The following is a 19,770-nucleotide window of genomic DNA, read 5'->3' on the forward strand; positions in this document are numbered from 1 at the left end:
TATATTTTGATCTGTTATTATAGAGGGGAATTTGTACACTTTATTTTGATATTGTATATTATCATCACACCGGAAGCCGGAAGTACTCACCCAGATGCTATAGCAGCAGGTTTATCGGACCATTCAGCAAGCACAGTAAGCTAACAGTTGAAAACTTATCACTAGAAACACTGCATTTTGTTATTCGTGTTTTCTTGACAAGGGACCCGTTTTTGTACATTTAAAAAGGTACGGTACTTAAGTCTATGATACGGATAAGCGGTTGGTGTGGTGTGGTCACGGTAGACACTGCGCCGCCTAATGAGAAAGACAGTAGCTGGAGCTAATGTTAGCTGCTAGCAGCTTCGCAATTCTGATTTCTCATGTCGATGTGTAAGACATGAAACATTTGTTTCATTTCAGTTGAATCCCTCGTTTCAAATTACAATGTTTTGCAGCACTGGTCAACCTTATTAGTCTTCCTTATGCCATTTAAAAAAAAAAAAAAAAAAAAAAAGGTTACACGTGATTTTTGACAGACATGGCTGCGGATTGGCTGGGTAGTTTGGTGTCAATCAACTGTGGACCAACACTGGGAGTCTATCAAGGAGAGGTATCATCAGTGGACCAGTCCTGTCAAACCATTTCGCTCAGACAACCTTTCCACAACGGAGTCAAGTGCCCAGTTTCAGAAGTTACATTCAGGTAACGCTTGTGACGACTATTATTGTGTCAGTGGTTTGATTCAAAGGACCAGTAATGTCAGTGGTTCTCAACTGTTACAACCCTGGGACCCGTATTTACCCTGCGACAAAATCATGACCCACTTTTATATAAGTTAAGAATACTAAAGGCATTTTGTTTAAAAGAAAAAAAAGTCTCTGAAAACATGATTAGTGCAGTGGTCCCCTGCATAGTTGTGGTTCTGCTTCTGCTGTTTCATTATTCAGATTATTTTTTTTCCTTTCCATGTGTCACATTTTTTTCACATTTTTTTGGTGTGTGTGGTGGAAACCTCGTTCTTGTGGAAAATGGTAATTGGGGGTATATCGCTGCCTGTTCAACAATTTTTCCAGAATCAATACAATTATAATGGCCATCAGATATAGACAATTTTGGTGACATTTTGGTGCATTTAAAAATATTTATTTTTTTCAAATTCAGTTATAATGGGTGTCAATTATCAGCGGAGTTTCGCTAATTACAGTCTGACCCAGTCCCTATCCCCATGAATCGTGGGGGTCTGCTGTACATGTACTTTTTTTAAAAGCTTATCACGACCCACCCAAAATGGATCCACTTTTGGATCCTGACCCACCAGTTGAGAATCACTGGTCTTGATGGACTATATTTCACTAAGAAGTTCTCTTTATGTATGTTTTGCTCAAGAAAATGAAACAAGCAGTTATTTTCAATAATATCAATCCATTTTGGAGCAATCAGTAAATCTTTTCATCGCCAAAAATGATACACCGCCATGTCTTGGTGTGACATCAACAGCGGTGTGGACAAAGGAATGTACTACACTATAAAGCGGCAGTAGTTGCTCATAATTTATTGGTCGTTGCTGTCGGGAGGAATCCCCCCACCTCCAAAATTACAACTTTTCAGATAATAAGAAAAATAAAAAAAACATCTTGTTTGAGTTTCTAAACACCGTTTAGTTCAAGTTGGTACTATACAAAGGTATAATAATATTAATAGGCTTTACACGATCAGGATTTTTGGGGCCGATCAGCGAATTAAAAAATCGATAACCGATCCGATCACAAGATGGAGGAATTTGTCTATTTAAATGACCTGTTCATTTACTGTATATACTTGTGTACTTAATTGCCCCAAAAATTATATTTACAATAAATAATGTATCTTTGTTCCTCTATTTATGCCAGTGAGGCATAGTGACAGACAGAACAAATGCATGGTCTTCTATTAGATGGCAGGAAGTAAATACAGTAATTAATGTATCCACTTTTTGTGACATTTTTGTTTGTTGGTGTGCCGTGAGATTTTTCAATTGTAAAATATGCTCCTTGGCTCCATAAAGGTTGGAAATCACTGCTCTAATGAGATCGTCCAGTTTGATCAGTCAGGTCAAACCAACATTAAAAACATGACAGAAATAACTTACTGTAATTAATTTACTTTATTTTTAATTAAATTACTTCATCCACACCGAAACATTAGAGCATGATTCGACAGAATGAAGGCATACAACCGTTCGTGCTAGCACTAGCTTGCTAGGCTACATAACGTTTTTGTTGAGTGCTTGTGAGCAGTATCTTATTCAAAGTACGGTAACATACCTCAAGCAAGCCTTAAACGAACGTCCTCTCCTGTCCTGAGCACCAACACATGTTTTCCCCCATTTTGTCCTCATAATATAGTCGGCGCCATCCACTCTTGTTTTCGTCGCCACGGTAACGCGGGTATCCGGTCGCATTTAAGTTGGTAAAGCCCAATGATCGGAAAAAACGGGATGCATTGTTATCGGAATACAAGATTTTATTGCAGTAGCCTGACATAGTGCAATCGTGAAAGAGCAAATTTGTCTTGTAGTTTGATCCAGGCATTACGTGTTATCTGTCTCAGACGTGTTGTCTGTTCCACACCGCCGACATGTTTTTGTCATTTGTATTTTATTTTTTTTACATAACTATCGTCCGTCAGATATTTCCAATACTACGTCAAAAGACAAGGCTAAAAATAAACTAGCTTTTAGATCCAAATATACTGTGCACGCGGCAACGCAGAGAAAATGTCTTGCGGAGCCAATCAATGACGTCACTGATCGGATCGGCGAATAATGACATTAAAGCAGATCAGCATAAAATGCTAATTATCGGCCGATACCGATAACACCGATCAGATCGACGTAAAGTCTAAATATTAAAATATAATGCAGTATAATATATCGATATTGCTATCATGTACCATTTGCACACTCACATCAACACAACAGCACCCCGAAATTATGTTCAGTCACATATTTCATATGCTACAAAATCGGTAATTTAGAAGCAATCAATACAACATTGAGTCGACAAATGTTTATAGCCAGAAATAAATGTGCACGCACTTTCCTTATGCGCTGCCTTCCTTCGGCAATAATGCATTACAGCTATCTATTTTAACAAAACAAGCCTACTCAAATTTGTCTGACCTCAGTATTTTCACCTCTTATTGTCTTTTTAAAAAAAAAAAAAATAAATCACAAATTTCAATATCGGTGAAAATTACACTGCAGAACAAATAGTAGTTTAATGAGGTGCTGCCGCTGCTGACATAACAGGCTGACATTTAATTTCAAACCAAAATGTGGGTGGCTCAAAATCTGGCTGAAACTCTTATGTCATCAGAAAACAAGCCTAAAATTACTACTAAGTCTATTTTTGGGGTGGTATTTCGTTCTTAAGTCCAGTACTATGGAAAAAGTGCCAATGCTTACAGTGTTGGAGAAGTGTAATCTACAAATCTGTTGACTTTCTGTTGCAGTGCCATTGACATAAAGGACCTCAAGATCTTAGAAATCAGAGTTGGAAATGCTCAGAACAACTCTTCAGTGTCGACTAATACAAGCAGTACCCCGGTTGCAGTACCAAAAGGTGATCTCCGGACAGTAGAGATAGTCAACTCTCTGCAACACTGCTCCAAAAGCTATGGAGACCGCCATCTGGATGTCCCTAAGGGCTTCAGGCGAAGACACAACTCCTGTAATTGTGGACTGTCCAACATTCTAATACTTTAGTGTTTGTTGACATTGTGAATGCAAGATCTACTATATATGCTCACTGTTGCAGGGTCATCAAGCAGTCGAGGTGCAAATCAAGCCACCCCCAAAAAGAATGGGTTGAAAAACGGGAGTAGCCAGATGAAGCAAAGGGACGATGAGTGCTTCGGGGACGGCATGGACGACGGCTTGGACACGGATTTTGATTTTGAAGGAAACTTGGCCCTTTTCGACAAAGCAGCTGTTTTTTCAGAGATTGACACGTCAGAGCGTCGTAATGGGGCAAAGTCACGAGGTACCCCTCACGAGCAGACTGCCTCGCGGTACCGCCACGACGAGAACATTATTGAGGGCAAACCTATAGTGTACAGACAAATAACAGTACCACAGCCTGGACCCAAAGAATACTGCACTGGTACATTTTTCAGGATACCACAGCATGAAAGAAGGCATAATGTGGAAAACAGTTGATTCAATCCTTGCTTTTTTCCCCCCCATATAGACTCTGGACTGGTTGTACCTAGTATAGCTTATGAACTGCACAAGCGTCTGCTATCAGTCGCAGAGCGATATGGCCTCACGTTCGAGCGGCGACTTGAGATGACTGGCGTGTGTGCGAGTCAGATGGCGCTCACACTGCTTGGTGGGCCTAACAGGTAAGCAAAAGCAAATCGATGCAGCAGTAATGGAAAGCAAAATTATAGGAAGGCTGCTCACTTATGTGTTGTGTTACATTTATATTGGAACTTCTAAAGACGTTGACCAACAACTGTTAAAGACCCTGTAAATTGAATTCACAAATTTGTTTCCAAGTACATTATGCATGTTTGAAGATAATAGACTAAGAACTATGTAGTACTGAACTGTGGAGATGGAGCGTTGAACTGTTTTTCACCTATTTCAGTTTCCCTAACTTTTTTGGCTGGGGCATGTTCAAAAGGTCACCCAGTGACACACTTGGGCGTCCGGCATGAGTCACCCTCCCCAACTACTGTATGAGTACTTACAGTAATTATTGGTGTATATTATTTATTTATTTATTACAAAAAAAATCAATTAAAAAGTCGAGGGAGCATATGTTATATATAGGGAGAAGGAAAATAACTGCAATTAGTTGGCCTTAAGCAATGCAACACAACAAACTTCCCTGACATTGGCCTCTTCATAGCACGTAGTTGTTGGTGGTGAGTGCCTGCACATAACGGTGAGAAAGGAGGAAGCATGAGGAGGAGAAAAGAATGGGAGATTAAAAGAAAAATACAGACTTGATAGCCTGCATGTGGACCTGAGCTTGGTGCTGGTGTAACTCAACACATAATCGGGTAGTACCGGTATAATCTTGGTTTTAATTACTGCTCTTTCAGATTCACGCCAAAGAATCTTCACCAGCGTCCCACAGTAGCACTGCTGTGCGGGCCGCATGTGCAAGGGGCTCAGGGCATCAGCTGTGGTCGTCACCTGGCCAATCACGAAGTTGAGGTCATCCTGTTCCTTCCGAACTTTGTCAAGATGCTCGACTCTGTCACCAGCGAGCTCACTCTGTTTAATAAGACTGGCGGCAAGCTAGTATCAAACATCAAAGGTGAGCATATTTTATACTTTGGAAGTATGACCTTACTGTGTATACCTACAATGTTGATTGGTGGAATTGGTTCGCATGCTGCATCGGGGTTCGTCGTTCACGGCCCCGCTACGTTGTGACAATTTATGGGCTTTTACAGTTTGCTTACTATAATGCCCTTGTATGTGGGAAAGGAGAGCCACATTTGCCAAAGCACTTTTAAGCCGTTTATTGAAAGCTGGGAGAACAGTAAAACACACATGCAATGACAACATCCATGCAGGAGCTGCTGTTGGCCACAGCTCACACCCAGACACTCAAATGCTGATTTGCTGATGTCACATTCCACCCCACTAGGTCTTGCCTCTTAAAGGCACATGCATGTACACAGATACTACTATACTGTATGTACAGTATTTTCTATACATTTTATACTTGGATTTTTGTGATTAAAATGTGTTTTAAGTTTAGGTGTGTTTTAATAAGAGTGTGGAATGGGTAAACCTATTAATAAAATGTTTTTATATGGCCTCTCAATATCACCTTTTTGCGGGAGGGTATCCCCCCAGGATAAACTGGGGTTCACTGTTGCCAAACGTTGTTTCAGATGCCATGATATCTTGTTGTCTGATTGCACAGACCTGCCAGACACCCCTGTGGATCTAATCATCAACTGCCTTGACTGCCATGAGAACACATTCCTGATGGATCAGCCTTGGTACCGAGCAGCTGCAGACTGGGCTAACCAGAACCGGGCGCCGGTGCTCAGTTTAGATCCTCCTGTTACTGGACAGGGACTGGCAGTGGAGGCCAAGTGGTCCCTCTCCCTTTGCCTCCCCCTTCCCCTCGCAGAGGGGGCTGGCAGGGTTTACCTATGTGACATAGGTATTCCCCGCCAGGTGTTTCAGGAAGTGGGCATCAAGTATCTTTCTCCTTTTGGGTGCAAATTTGTCATCCCGCTGCACTCAGCATAATGGGATGGATCACTCATAGAAGCTTTAACCATCCTGGACATTATGAGAGCTTTATATTCCTGAGCCTCAAATGTTGTGCAGTTTATCCATACAGCTACTGACTTTTCAATATGAATGAATGTGACCTCACTCTCATTCTGGAGGACCATTGTTTAGTTGCATTAATTGTTCAAGACTACATGCTTGTTTAGATTGGAGCGCAAACAGCTTTCAATTGGAGGTTATTATGAGAGGCTGCACTAATTATGTAGATACTATTGTATCTATGTAATATGTGGATGAAGAGCTTATTTGAAAATCTTGGGTCTTGTTCATATATTGTCATGTTAAGTTTTGTTGGACAATCTTTGACTTGAACATAGTTATATAAATGCCATCGAGTGATTTAACAATATTTCTTACATTTTAGTCCACAGAAATAACTTGAAAGAAACTGGTAGCTACTGATTTACAAGGGTAATAATTTCTTGATGAATAACTAAAAGTAATACATGTAAAATGTTCTTGATAAATAACTAAAACGTACAAAACGTATGTTCAAAAGTTGAACAACAAAAAATCTGTGTTGCATTTATGGATGGATGACACAAAAATGAAAGATACAACCCATTTTGAAGATGTTTGATGGGTATTTGGGGTATTGCTTCCTGTGTTACTAAGAGTGAATTTGAAGTCAGAGTTGAGCATATGCTGTGAAACAGAATTCAGGTTTGAAGAGGACACCTCACTGGTTTGTGTTTGCGCTGGAGCCTTGTCAGAGGACAGGGAACAAGGCTCATTCTATAATGGGACCATATTTGTTTGTGCACGACTCAATTTGTTGAAACGCATTGGGGCATATTCTCCCGTGTGCCTACGGTCATTCCGCTGTCCACTTCGGTAATTTCCCCACCTTGCCATTTACGCACACTTGGTGGAGTAACCCTGAAGTGTGGGCATTCCCTCTCATATCGAGCAAAGTGTGTGTTCTCCCAATGACTGAAGAGGGTTTCCTTCCTCAATTGCACTCCAGAGGCAGTAGAAAGTCTAACGCTGATTGCACTTTCAGTTAACTGCTACGGTGCTCTGATGGCCCACCTGGCGCGGTGGATGACTCGTGCTGATGTTTGCTCACAGACTGCCCCACCATCATAATGTGTCCCTGCCACATTACAACAATGGCTGAGGTCTCTCTCTCTCTCTCTCTCTCTCTCTCTCTCTCTCTCTCTCTCTCTCTCTCCAGAAAGTATTCAGACCCCCTTAAATTTTTCACTCTTATTATATTGCAGCCATTTCCTAAAATCATTTAAGTTCATTTTTGTCCTCGATGTACACACAACACCCCATATTGACAGAAAAAAACTGAATTGTTGACATTTTTGCAGATTTATTAAAAAAAAAGAACTGATATATCACACAGTCATAAGTATTCAGACCCTTTGCTCAGTATTTAGTAGAAACACCTTTTTGAGCTACTACAGCTTTGAGTCTTTTTGGGAATGATGCAACAAGTTTTTCACACCTGGATTTGGGGATCCTCTGCCAGTCCTCCTTGCAGATCCTCTCTAGTTCTGTCAGGCTGGATGGTGTACGTTGGTGGACAGCCTTTTTCAGGTCTCTCCAGGGATGCTCAATTGGGTTTAAGTCAGGGCTCTCGCTGGCCAATTCAAGAACAGTGACAGAGTTTTTCTCATTGTATATATTTTCCTCCTTCGTTATTTTAGCTGTGTGCTCGGGTCATTGCCTTGTTGGAAGGTGAAACTTTGGCCCAGTCTGAGGTCCTGAGCACTCTGGAGAAGGTTTTCATCCAGGGTATCCCTGTACTTGGCCACATTCATCTTTCCTTCAATTGCAAAGGGTCTGAATACTTATGGCTGTGTGATATTTCAGTTTTTCTTTTTTTAATAAATCTACAAAAATTTCAAAAATTCAGTTTTTTTCTGTCAATATGGGGTGATGCGTGTACATTAATGAGGACAAAAATAACTTATGATGATTTTAGCAAATGGCTGCAATATAACAAAGAGTGACAATTTTAAGGGGGTCTGAATACTTTAATAACGGACTTTATTTTTTTTTCTACCTGTGAGGAGCATTTCCGTATTGCGGCTGTGGCTTGTAGTTCTTCCTGAAAGCGCCCCTCACAAAAACTGCAGTCATCTTAATGGCGAGATGGTGAGTTACATTTTGAATCATTTGTTTTTATTTTATCTATATCATTGTCAGTTGTGAATTGCATTTAAGTGACTCCCTCGTGTGTGGCGCTAGCCTAGTTGCTGGGCAAAGCTGATCAACAACAGCTGGCTCACTGTTTTTTTTCTATTGCTTGGCCAGCTCCAAACGTGTTCAATCATGAGCACAGTATTGGGATTAAATTACTTTTATTGGCTTTAGACAGAATACAATAGTAGTACAGAATACAAAAACATGCTCCTTCAAAGTAGCCTGCAACCTGAGCGGTGCATGTCTCACTGGAGACGATTGACTTCATATCCGCTACAGGAGTTATTTTCACATTTGAAGTGTGACTTTTTCCAAATATTTATGGCATTCATGCGTCTCAGGAAAATTCTACGATGCAGGAATTCCTTCGAGTCAGAGACTTCACTGAGTCACTCCTTTTGTGTCGGTGTGCACATATTTGCACGGTACCACAGTGGGTGTGTCAGAAGTCATTATGACAGAATTGGCGCACCTTGACAGTGCCCAAGACAGGTGTGTATAAAAAAAAAAAAAAAAAGACTTACCTTGATATGATTTTGAGTTCTTTTTAATTTAGAGAATACCCAAGTGTATTACAGGAGGATTAGGAAGCACTTGCTTCATACTGTATTTGTGTCAGCATTCTTATCTCATTTTTGCAGCATTCCAGAGCCCCGGAATATTGTTACAAATATGATGTATTGACCAGCATCAAGGATTGTGAACCATTGTGAATGACTCTTCTTTGATTTGCCAGTGTAGCTGTGAATCTCACACATCCAGTATTCTGCTGTAATTGTGGCTTTCTCATTTTCTTTGGCCGAGATGTGCTGAAGCTGTTCAGAAATGTTTGTACTGTATGCGTTTGTTTTTCACTTTGACTATCACCTTTTAATATTTTTTTTTTGGTCTAGAAGAGATTGTTTGCATTTCAACTAAGTCTTATCCGTGTACTTTTTGCCCATGTTTTCTAACGTGTGTAACACCTGCAGACTGAAAGAATTAAACATGTTTGCCTTTTTTTAAAAACTTTTTTTGTACAACTTTCTTTACCAAAGTACAGAATTGTAATCAAGCACTTATATAACATTTGGCCTGTTGCACGGCTGTAAACAGTCATGGAACACATTCAGGTGCCAATTCTCCTTATGTGAGCATGCATTTAAAAACCCTATATCATAATTTTTTGCTGTAATTTTACTGCTGGTGTGAAATGAATACCAAATGATCTGGTTAGTCACCTCGCTTACACCCTAGGTGTGTGCACATTTAGTAGTTTAATGATTTTAATGTAGGCCAATATGGGAACAAAGTGATTAGCATGCCTGCCTCACAGTTTGAGCTTTGAATCTGGTCTCCGGGTACTCCGGCCTCCTCCTTTTTTTTGTCTAAATGTGCCCTGCGACTGGCTGGCAACGAGTCCAGGGTAAACCCTGCCTCTCCTAAAGTCAGCTGGAGTCCAGGCTTCAGCTCCCCTCTGAGTCTAATGAGGAAAGGCATTATAGAAAATGAATGGATGAGTTCAATATTAAAAAAAAAAAAAAAACGTCTTCACTTGGTATCAACAATGTTATTTTACAGTTATGGGCTGTGCATTTAATACCTGGGCCTTGAGTCCAAATCCACCATCCATACTAAACAAAATATACAATATAACAGCGTGCCACGTATGTCCTCAGGAGGTGTTCAGAATCAATATTGTATTTATCTGATAACGTGACGCCAAAAAAAAAAATAATCATGCCAGTGATGTTGATTATTAAATGTATTACAGTAAAGTGTACAGATTACTACAGACTAGTTTTACCAGCCAAACAAGTTTCGCTCATACCAACCAGTCCGAGAAGGGGGGGGGAATGATGTTGATGTGGCCAGCTAAATTTGAAATTTGATGGGTTGAATAAGCAGTCCCAATGCTAATACAGTTTAAATTTGGGCAGCACTACTGATTCTGAAGACCCTGAAGATTAGTTTGCCATGGCAGCACATAGAGGTTAAACAAATTGATTGATTGAACAAAGCAATTAAACACACAAACTGAAAGCAGGGCAGCCAAGAGAAACGCTACAAAGACAATGACGGTCATGGAACAAATATTAGAATGTACAGTGCCGTGAAAAAGTATTGGCCCCATTCTCAAATTCGTATATTTTTGAATAATTTCCCCACTGTAATGTTTTAAGATCACCAACCAAATGTATATGTCAGACAAATATAACCCAAGTGAACTAGAAATGCTGTTTTTGAATGGTGAATTCATTAAGAGAGAAAAAAAAACTTCAAAGTTACCTGGCCAAGTGTGAAAAAGTAATTTCCCCCTTGAATTAATTAATTGTGGCTCATCACCTATATCACTATAATGGTATCCTATATGCATTTTCATATTGTGAAATTGTGACACATTTTAAATTCATTTCCATTTTCCCATCTATATCACCTATAAAAAATCCCGGCACGGTGGGCGACTGGTTAGCACATCTCCCTCACAGTACTGAGGAACTGGGTTCCCTGTATGGAGTTGGCATGTGCCTGCGTGGGTTTTCTTTGGGTACTCCGGTTTCCTCCCACATTCCAAAAACATACATGGTATGTTAAAACTGAATTGTCCATAGGTGTGAATGTGAGTGCAAATGGTTGTTTTTCTATATGTGCCCTCCGATTGGCTGCCAACCAGTTCAGGCTGAAATAGGCACCCACACACCCGTGACCCTCGTGAGGATAAGCAGTTCAGAAAATGGATGAATAAAAATCACTCCACAATATTTTTTTTATAGGTAATGTATCTGTTTAACATGAGACTTAATACTTTCCTATAACTGATGTTCATTATAAGACAAAGTTAAACATGTTCACTATACGGGTGTAACTATATAACTGCAGGAGTGTTCATTGTATTTCAGCATTGCAATTCTAAAAGTGAAACTCATAAATTGTGCAGATTCACTCAAAACCTCATTTCCATATTCAAATCTTTCTGACTGTTGCTTATGCAACGTTGTAATTTAGATGTTTGTGTTATTAGATGGTAAACTGGGTTTTTTTGTTAACTGTAAGCTAAAATCAATAAAATAATTTACTCTGCCTACTTAATCTATTTAATATTATATTTTTTAAATTGAACTAGTGAAATAGGTGAAGTTTCCTAATTCTAATTTATTGAGATGCACCTGTACACTATACCATAAAGTACTGTACTGCTCACGTGTTTTTTGCGGGCATTGCCCAATCCAATATGGCGGCCACTTACCGGTGCTGCAACCACACCTCATGCTAGTGCGCATGCGTAATGCGAAATTAAGGCGTGGCAAGAATTTGAAGGGCTTGGTTGAATGGGCGTGTGAGATGTCAACAGAGTATCCTATCTAACCAGTATTTTATTAGCGACAGTGTTGTTGCTTTTTTTGTGCTCCATCTCTTCTCTCATATTCGAGTCATTCTAGTTTCACTTTACTGTTAGTCTGTACGAGTTTTCGGCTGCGCACCCACTGACGAGTGGATGTTCGGGGACACCTGTGACATTTTGTCCCTGTCTGGATTTGGATACTGTACATTTTGGGCTTCGACTTTTACTGATGCTAGTTTTGTTTTGTTTTGTTTTTTCCCTTCCCCTTTGGGTGGGAATGTCTGTCGCCACCCAGATGAAAACGAATTGTGGGTAGTAGATACATCATCCGATACTACCCGAAGTCAATTAATCGACCCTCAGTCAGGTACAATTAAAATTTATTTTAGAGCCTCGGTACCAAGAGGTTTTGTATCTGTCCGTTTGTAGGCTACTTTTGTTGTTGTCCACTTCATCATCTTCATAAAGGCCCTGCACTACAAGGACAAGGCAAAAGAGGAAGTAGCATGACTTAATTCTCATTACCTCACTAACGCTTCTTTTGTATGTGTCATGGAAATATCGTCACAACTGTACATTCCAGAGTTGCTGTCTTGATTCCTCTCTGCACTGTCAACCGGCCCAGCTAGAGGAGCAGGAATTGTGCTTTTTGGTGCAAAACGATCTGGGATTGTTTTGTGTGAATTGGACCAAATTACATTTTTCATTTTTAGTAACGGCCTGATAATTTATGCATGCTTTACAGTATACAGTATAACTATAGGCATCCATCCGTTTTCTACCACTTGTGCTCTTTAGAGTCACGGGTGCGCGAGAGTCTAGCCCAGCTGACTTTGGGCAAGAGGTGAGGTAAACCCTGGCCTGCTTGCCAGTCACTCACAAGACACAGATAGACAGACAACCATTCACAGCGATTTAGATGCTTCAGCTCACCTAAGAAGCAGATCATTTTATAAAATTAAAAATGTTATTGAAAATTAGACAAACATCCATTGAGTCTAGTCTACAACACAACAAATTGAAACAGTTCATAAATTGTGCTTTTGTAATAATCACTGCGTCCTGCAGTCAAATCAGTGTTGACATTATTACCAAATTGGAATGTTGGGAATGTTGTCCCTGTTTTAGTGAGCATGTCAAAGATTGTTCTGTGGACTATTAGATTGACTGTTTCTTCAGGTGTGCGCACCGGTTAGAATGTTTGCAGGCGGAAGACGTCATCTGTGAGCGGATTTCGACTGTCTCAGCATGGCAAAGGTGAAAAACACAAGAGCAGGGTGTACGCATTAAGTATATCGTTAGCCTAATAGCATACTTGCCCAAGTCATTCATAAGGTAGTGTCACAGCATCAATAAAAAAAAAAAAAATACCAATTTTCTTGCTAGAAATAATTTTTTCTTTGCCTGTGTAGACTGTAAGTCATCCAGGCCATTGCAATCCGCAAAGGTTGACTCGAGGCAACTTGACAGTTCTTGTTTGTTGAATGTGTGGTTGTTTTTTTCGTCTGGTTCACCAAAAACATTCAAATATGACTTGGGCAACTATGCCATCAGGTTAACGATATGCCGAATGAAGATATACACAAAAATCAAACTATATTGTGATGTATACGATTCCCCATAGACTCCATGGCCCAAAGGCACAGAGTGTGTGGCCACATTCAGCTTTAAAGGCTCATCAGAGCACCACCTCCCCTTTAACCAAGGAGATGTGTTGACTATCATTACGGCCACAGAGGTGAAAAGCCTTGTGTGTGTTGTTTATGCTTGGAAGACAAACTGCTAATTGGCTATCATTTTTGTTGCTTTTCATTGCTGACACATTATCTTGCAGGGTCCACAGTGGTACATAGCTAAAAATGCAGAAGGTCGTAAAGGGACAGTTCCCAGCAGCCACATTCAGAAGTACGTAGCATCTGTGGAAAATTGCAGCGAGCTGAATCTTATGCCGTGAGTCCCCAAATATGTTGCTTCATTTGCTCCTGATGCACAGTAAACAAGTTTGTTGTTTCTGTACCAGAAAGCACCGATGGCAAAAATAATATTTTGCTTTCTTCCTATACAAATGTATACTGTATATAATACATAAACGATAGATGTAAAACAATGGTACCTTTGTGTTTGCCATTGCAGATGGTTTCATGGGAAAATAACACGGCTCCAGGCCGAGAGATTGCTCTCCCCACCAAAGATGGGCTTTTTCTTGGTGAGAGAAAGCACCAACCATCCAGGAGACTACACGCTGTGTTTGAGCACCGACGACAATGTGGAACACTACCACATTAGACACCTAACCAACAGCAAGCTCACCATTGATGACGAAACATACTTTGACAACCTCATCCAGCTGGTTGAGGTAAAACCTTACAGGACCCTTTATTTACAGGTTGTATACAGGAGAATATGCCAAATCAGGATTGCACAATAGTATTTTAGTTAGGCTTTCGTCAAATACAAATGTAAACCAATGTCCAAAAATTCTGATGACATCAAAATGTAACCCTAATTAAATATTTTAAACCAAATAGACAGGTTTGTCACTACAACACATACTGGCTAGAACACTGCAAAAAGAAATGTTTTCTGTCTTGCCAACGTTTACTTGTTTTTGTCATATCGTACGTGTTTGCTCAATGGCACAGCGAGGGTTTTCCGAATGTGTTTTTATTTTATTTCTTCAACATGTCTGCAAATTGAATCTTTCCCCACTGAAAATTACAATCATAGTAATAAACATACAAATACAAACTGTATTGGTAATGTCTCTCTGACACTGTCAATTAAAACACTGCATTGTTACTTCCCAGACAAGAAGTTTTTGGTTTTTTAATCACCCGCTTATTGGTTGGTTGGTTTGAGAGTTAGCGGGATACAAAAACTATTTAAAAAAAAAAAAAATGAAAATGCAGACCCAGGAATTTTAAGTATTTGCCTTTCGACATGAACCAGAAAGTACATGGATGGACATCCACCCATCCATTCTCAACACCGCTTATCCCGTTTAGGGTCGCGGGGCGCTGGAGCCTATCCCAGCTGACTTCGGGCAAAAGGCGGACTACACCCTGAACTGGTCGCCAGTCAGTCGCAGGGCACATATAGACATGCACAACCATTCGCACTCACATACACACCGTCGCTAAGTGCAAACTGAACCCACGTTGCCAGCACCAAAGTCAGGCGAATGTACCACTCCACCATCAGTGACTCGTGGATGAACAAACAAACCCAAATCTGGAACCTCACTAAATTTCTCACTCTTTAGAGGAATTCCATTTTATTCATTCCTCTTAACCCAGAATCATTGTGTATTGTCTCTTTTATTTCCCAAAGCACTATAAAATCATTGCTGATGGTCTGTGCACTTGTCTAAGCACGCCAAAGTTGGAGCAGAAGACTGTAGCGGTCCAAGATGAGTTTTTGAGAGGTAAGGCTAACGAGTGCTTTGATATTCACGCACATAGTCCCAGTAGTATGTGGTTGTGGCATATCTCTTTTCTTACACACACCAACAGGTGGCTGGGTGAAGAACAGAAAGGACTTCGTGTTACAGAAGGTTATTGGACAGGGAGAGTTTGGAGGCAAGTAGCTATCTGGATTTGTTCTTCTTATTTTGTTCCCGTAAGTGACAGGAACACCTGCAGCACTTTTCTTCATAATTCACATGATGTTTGATTTGCTGGCCCAGTTCATTGAGTGTTGTGACGTTTGCAGAAGTCATGTTGGCTGAGTACAAAGGGAACAAAGTGGCTGTGAAGTGCCTTAAAAATAATGCTACTGCGCAAGCCTTTATTGCTGAGACCTCTGTCCAGATGTAAGTAATACAAAAAAATGGATCTATTCGAATGCTGAGAAACATTCACATGCATTTCGTATGTCTTAAGTATTTGAATCAAGTCCAGTTTCCATCATTCTTCCTCTTGTTTTAAGTAATATCAACCAATTCAAATAAAAAAAAACATGCTGCCTGACTCTTTTAAGATGATCTAACACTTCTAGATATCCAGCCATACATCTATTTTGGATAGTGCTGACCCTCACTAGGGTCACGGCTGACTACAGGCAAGAGACGGGGTACAACCTGGACAGGTCACCAGTCAATTGCAGATCGTGCTGGAGCCTATCCCAGCTATCTTAGGGCGAGAGGCAGGGTACACCCCGAACTGGTTGCCGGCCAATCGCAGGGCACATACATACATACAAACAAACAACCATTCGCACTCACATTCACACCTACGGGCAATTTAGAGTCTCCAATTCATGCATGTTTTTGGGATGTGGGAGGAAAAACCCACGCAGGCACGGGGAGAACATGCAAACTCCACACAGGCGGGGCCGGGGATTGAACCCGGGTCCTCGGAACTGTGAGGCTGACGCTCTAACCAGTCGTCCACCGTGCCGCATCTGTGAATATAAATCAAGGGAATCCAAAGTCACCACTGCTTTCTTCTCTATTCTCTAAGGAAATTGAGTCACACTAACTTGGTGAAGCTGCTTGGAGTGATTGCAGAAGAGGATGGCACTTTGTACATTGTTACTGAATACATGAGAAAGGTGCATGTCTGTCTCATCCATCGTCAGCGACCTTAATACCTGACTTATTGTTGCGTTTTTTTTTTTTTTCAGGGTACCTTGGTGGACTACTTACGTTCCAGAGGGCGGACAGTACTCACTAGTCTTGATCTCAGTAATTTTGCACTGTATGTACATCGTATCACTGCAGTTGTCAAACACTAAGTCGTATTAGAGCTCAAATGTATTTAGGTCGAATTATGAGAAAATCCAATATAACATTCTGCTTTGACAAATATAATAATGCTAAGTTTTGAGAGGTAGCGGCGGTTCACATCCAAATAGTAGCACTTGGATGCTAGTCTGACATCCTCCAAAGAAAATTCAAGCAGAAACTCTCAAAATACTCACAAGCTCAAAGGATGTCAGAATTGCGCAGCTGGCATCAAATAAGTGTTCTCATGTTAAAATGTAATTTGACCTCTTAAGATGTTTTTGTTTGAAGTAGCGTACGATTTTAGTAAGTATGGCCTCCTAATGCTTCAAATTCAACTGTCTTTTTTCAGATCTTGAAAACATATAAAAAGTATTGAAACTGTTGTGCGTGATCATTTGAAAGTTTTTCATTTTTCGAAAAAAAATTACTGTTCACATTGGGAGGTTTGTTTAAAAGCATTCCAATTATGCTCTTAACAGTTGATAACTTTAGGCATGCTGACCGTCATTTGCGTCTACTCATTAGCAAAAACAAAGAAAAACATCCTTTCTATAATAATTTGGGATGCAGTGTACAACATGTACAATGTACTATGCAATGTAAAGTGCAAATTGCATTGTTGAAGGCGAAATATTAGTCTACAAAACCAAAATATTCAATCAAATGTAGTTGGATTCTTTATAATATATATAATATATAATGTCATTGTGTGTTGTTCTCTTCTTGTGCAGAGATGTGTGTGAGGCCATGGTGTATTTGGAGTCCCATAACTTTGTCCACCGAGACCTTGCAGCCCGGAATATTCTGTTATCAGAGAAGCTCATCGCTAAAGTCAGTGACTTCGGCTTGACCAAGAAAGTGTCTTCCCTTGAGGATACTAAGAAGCTCCCTGTTAAATGGACATCACCAGAGGCCCTCAAAGAAAAGGTGGGCTCTTACTCTGTGATAAAGAAGTGGGGGTTTTTTTTTCTCAGAAAATGCAGCAAATAAGCTGTAGCAGTATTTTTATTTCTTTCTTTCTTTCTTTATTTTTGTCTCTCCCTCAAAAGAAATTCTCCACCAAATCAGATGTTTGGAGTTATGGTGTTTTGCTTTGGGAGATTTACTCATTTGGTCGAATGCCATACCCGAAAGTTGTAAGTATACAGAATATGACAAGAGAAAGCATTCACTTAGAATCATATCTGTTGAAGTAGAACTGGAATATGTGGAAACTGAATTATGTGGAAACTAGGGCTGTCAATTGATTATTATTTTATTTTTAATTCAGATTAATCACATTTGAATTTTGATGAACCACAGGCGCCAAATATACCACACATGATACCAGATTTTGCTTTGAGATGGTGTTTTAAACTTGTGCTTTGATGAAAAGTGAAGTCAGTGCTGCACTGTATGCAGATTACCAATGTTTTATCGAAAGTCCCATCGGGGTGACTTTTGAAGCATTTGCCGCCGAGCGCATCAGTCTGAGTCTCCTCACTCATCTTTGCACTGGCTTAAGCATTAACCTGATCACTGACCTTATAGCAACCCGCACCTCATTTCAGATATCCATCCGCGGTTAGGGTAAAGGAGCGTGTGCGGTCAAAATACATTTCGTGATTGATGCAATATTTTTTTGTGATTTATCATATGCCTTAATGCTTTAATTTTGACAGCCCTAGTGGAAACGTAAACCGTGCAGCCCCTTATACTCATAAAAAGCTTAAGAATGGCTTCCGTGCATCCTCCCAAAAAAAGAAACAAATAATTCAGATCAAAAGCCTACATAATAATAAAAATAACCTTTAATACAATTGTATTTGTATATGTTGAAAACCATGTGTCAGTCTCAACTTTGTTTGCACTGTGCAGCAATTAAAAGATGTGGGGCCTCTTTTGGAGAGGGGATACCGGATGCCTATTCCAGATGGGTGTCCTGAAGCTCTCTATGACATCATGAGTCACTGCTGGCACTTGGACCCTGATTCTCGACCGACTTTTAAATTGTTGAAAGATTCGCTATTATATTGCGAAGACGTGCTCCGCACACTGCTCTGACACCACACACGTCCTGCACCTTCTACTTTCATCTTGGATTGTAGGAGGGAAAAGAAAAACCTCCATTGAATATCCTTTGACATTTTTTTTTTTTTTGTTGACAATGTTTCGAATCTTGCTTAAGCCCGATGACCTGTGATTTGTGAAGTATCATTTGTTCAACACTTCTTCCTGTGTTCTGTCTGAAAGTGTGAGTCTTTCTGCGCAACGCAATGTAAGTTCATACTCAAGACTGCTTTATTAAATGCTCATGCACGAGCCGAAGATAATGTGATGAATAAGTAACGTGATGTCCATGCGTAATGTAATGACTGTGACATGCAGTACAAAAATAAGAATTGGATGCACAAGGTAGAATTTATTTTAGATATCATTGCTGTAATACACATATGGTAGAAACTGTACATAATGGCTTAACTATACAGTACATAGACCCCCACAAATATTTAGTTAAGTCCTTTATGAAGTGTTTTTGTAACTTTGTAGCACCACGCTTCTGGTGTCATTCTAGCTGGATTATTTTTTTTTACCACTGTTCTTTGCAAGAAAACCAGGTTTTTAAGCATAGACCACAAATGTTCGATTGGGTTGAAGTTGGGGATTTTAGATTGTTGTCCTGTTAGAATACCTCATCAGTTAATTGGAATAATGGTTGAGGTATTATTGAGTAATAAATCAAGTAAGTGTGTTCTCCTTGGTAGATATTTCCTCAGTTTCTTGGTTTATAGGGTTTGTCCTTGTAAAGCACTATTAAAAGATTTACAATAAGTGCATGTACGTATTTATTTGGGAGGAAAGACACAGTAGACGCTGTGGAGACTATTCTGGCTGACCTGGAAAGATCTGGAAGAGCAGGGTGAAGTTGCTGGGCAGAGGGAAGTTCTCTGCCAAGGCTGCCCCAACCCTGGAACATGGAAGAAGATGGATGGATATTTTTGAACTTGGTTGTCTATGTGTGCGGACAAGAGAAAATCCTAAGTAGCATTCTTGTGCACCCAATTGTTATTTTTTAAAAGATGTATAACAAGTCGAAAGTCTCAACGTGTGTAATTTTCCACCCTGGGAAAAGAGTAGTTGAAGCTCTTCCAAATCTGAGACCGTGGTCCTCAGTCCGAAAAGGGTGGAGTGCCCTCCCCAGGTCGTGGATGAGATCCTGCCCCAGGTGGAGGAGTTCAAATATCTTGGGGTCTTGTTCACGAGTGAGGGAAGAATGGAACGGGAGATCGACAGGTG

The 19,770-nt window shown here is 40.2% G+C and overlaps 2 protein-coding genes across 8 annotated transcripts; both read left to right on the forward strand.

Moving 5' to 3' along the window:
- The first annotated feature begins 79 nt into the window (after positions 1–79).
- Positions 80–12,046, forward strand: edc3 (enhancer of mRNA decapping 3 homolog (S. cerevisiae)). 4 transcript variants are annotated; one of them, XM_061774806.1, is made up of 7 exons: positions 80–135; positions 519–684; positions 3,475–3,692; positions 3,780–4,124; positions 4,212–4,365; positions 5,074–5,291; positions 5,910–7,442. In XM_061774806.1, exons 2-7 carry the CDS (start codon positions 521–523, stop codon positions 6,242–6,244), a joined length of 1,434 nt encoding a protein of 477 aa, XP_061630790.1. In that variant the 5' UTR covers positions 80–135; positions 519–520; the 3' UTR covers positions 6,245–7,442. The 4 variants fall into 4 exon arrangements, with proteins under 4 accessions (XP_061630790.1, XP_061630792.1, XP_061630788.1 ...); XM_061774808.1 differs by lacking the exon at positions 5,910–7,442 and adding an exon at positions 7,467–12,046 and having other exon boundaries at positions 97–228; XM_061774804.1 differs by having other exon boundaries at positions 97–228.
- On the forward strand, positions 11,844–19,305 carry LOC133478589 (tyrosine-protein kinase CSK-like). Of its 4 annotated transcripts, XM_061774809.1 has the most exons (14): positions 11,844–12,135; positions 12,567–12,612; positions 12,948–13,025; positions 13,393–13,506; positions 13,603–13,718; positions 13,902–14,124; positions 15,099–15,192; positions 15,281–15,346; positions 15,480–15,579; positions 16,229–16,319; positions 16,392–16,465; positions 17,226–17,421; positions 17,544–17,630; positions 18,352–19,305. In XM_061774809.1, exons 3-14 carry the CDS (start codon positions 13,017–13,019, stop codon positions 18,535–18,537), a joined length of 1,356 nt encoding a protein of 451 aa, XP_061630793.1. In that variant the 5' UTR covers positions 11,844–12,135; positions 12,567–12,612; positions 12,948–13,016; the 3' UTR covers positions 18,538–19,305. The 4 variants fall into 4 exon arrangements, with proteins under 4 accessions (XP_061630793.1, XP_061630794.1, XP_061630795.1 ...); XM_061774810.1 differs by lacking the exon at positions 12,567–12,612; XM_061774811.1 differs by lacking the exon at positions 13,393–13,506 and having other exon boundaries at positions 11,846–12,135.
- Positions 19,306–19,770: the final 465 nt, after the last annotated feature.

Source organism: Phyllopteryx taeniolatus, chromosome 5, assembly GCF_024500385.1.
Source record: "Phyllopteryx taeniolatus isolate TA_2022b chromosome 5, UOR_Ptae_1.2, whole genome shotgun sequence".
NCBI lineage: Eukaryota > Metazoa > Chordata > Actinopteri > Syngnathiformes > Syngnathidae > Phyllopteryx > Phyllopteryx taeniolatus.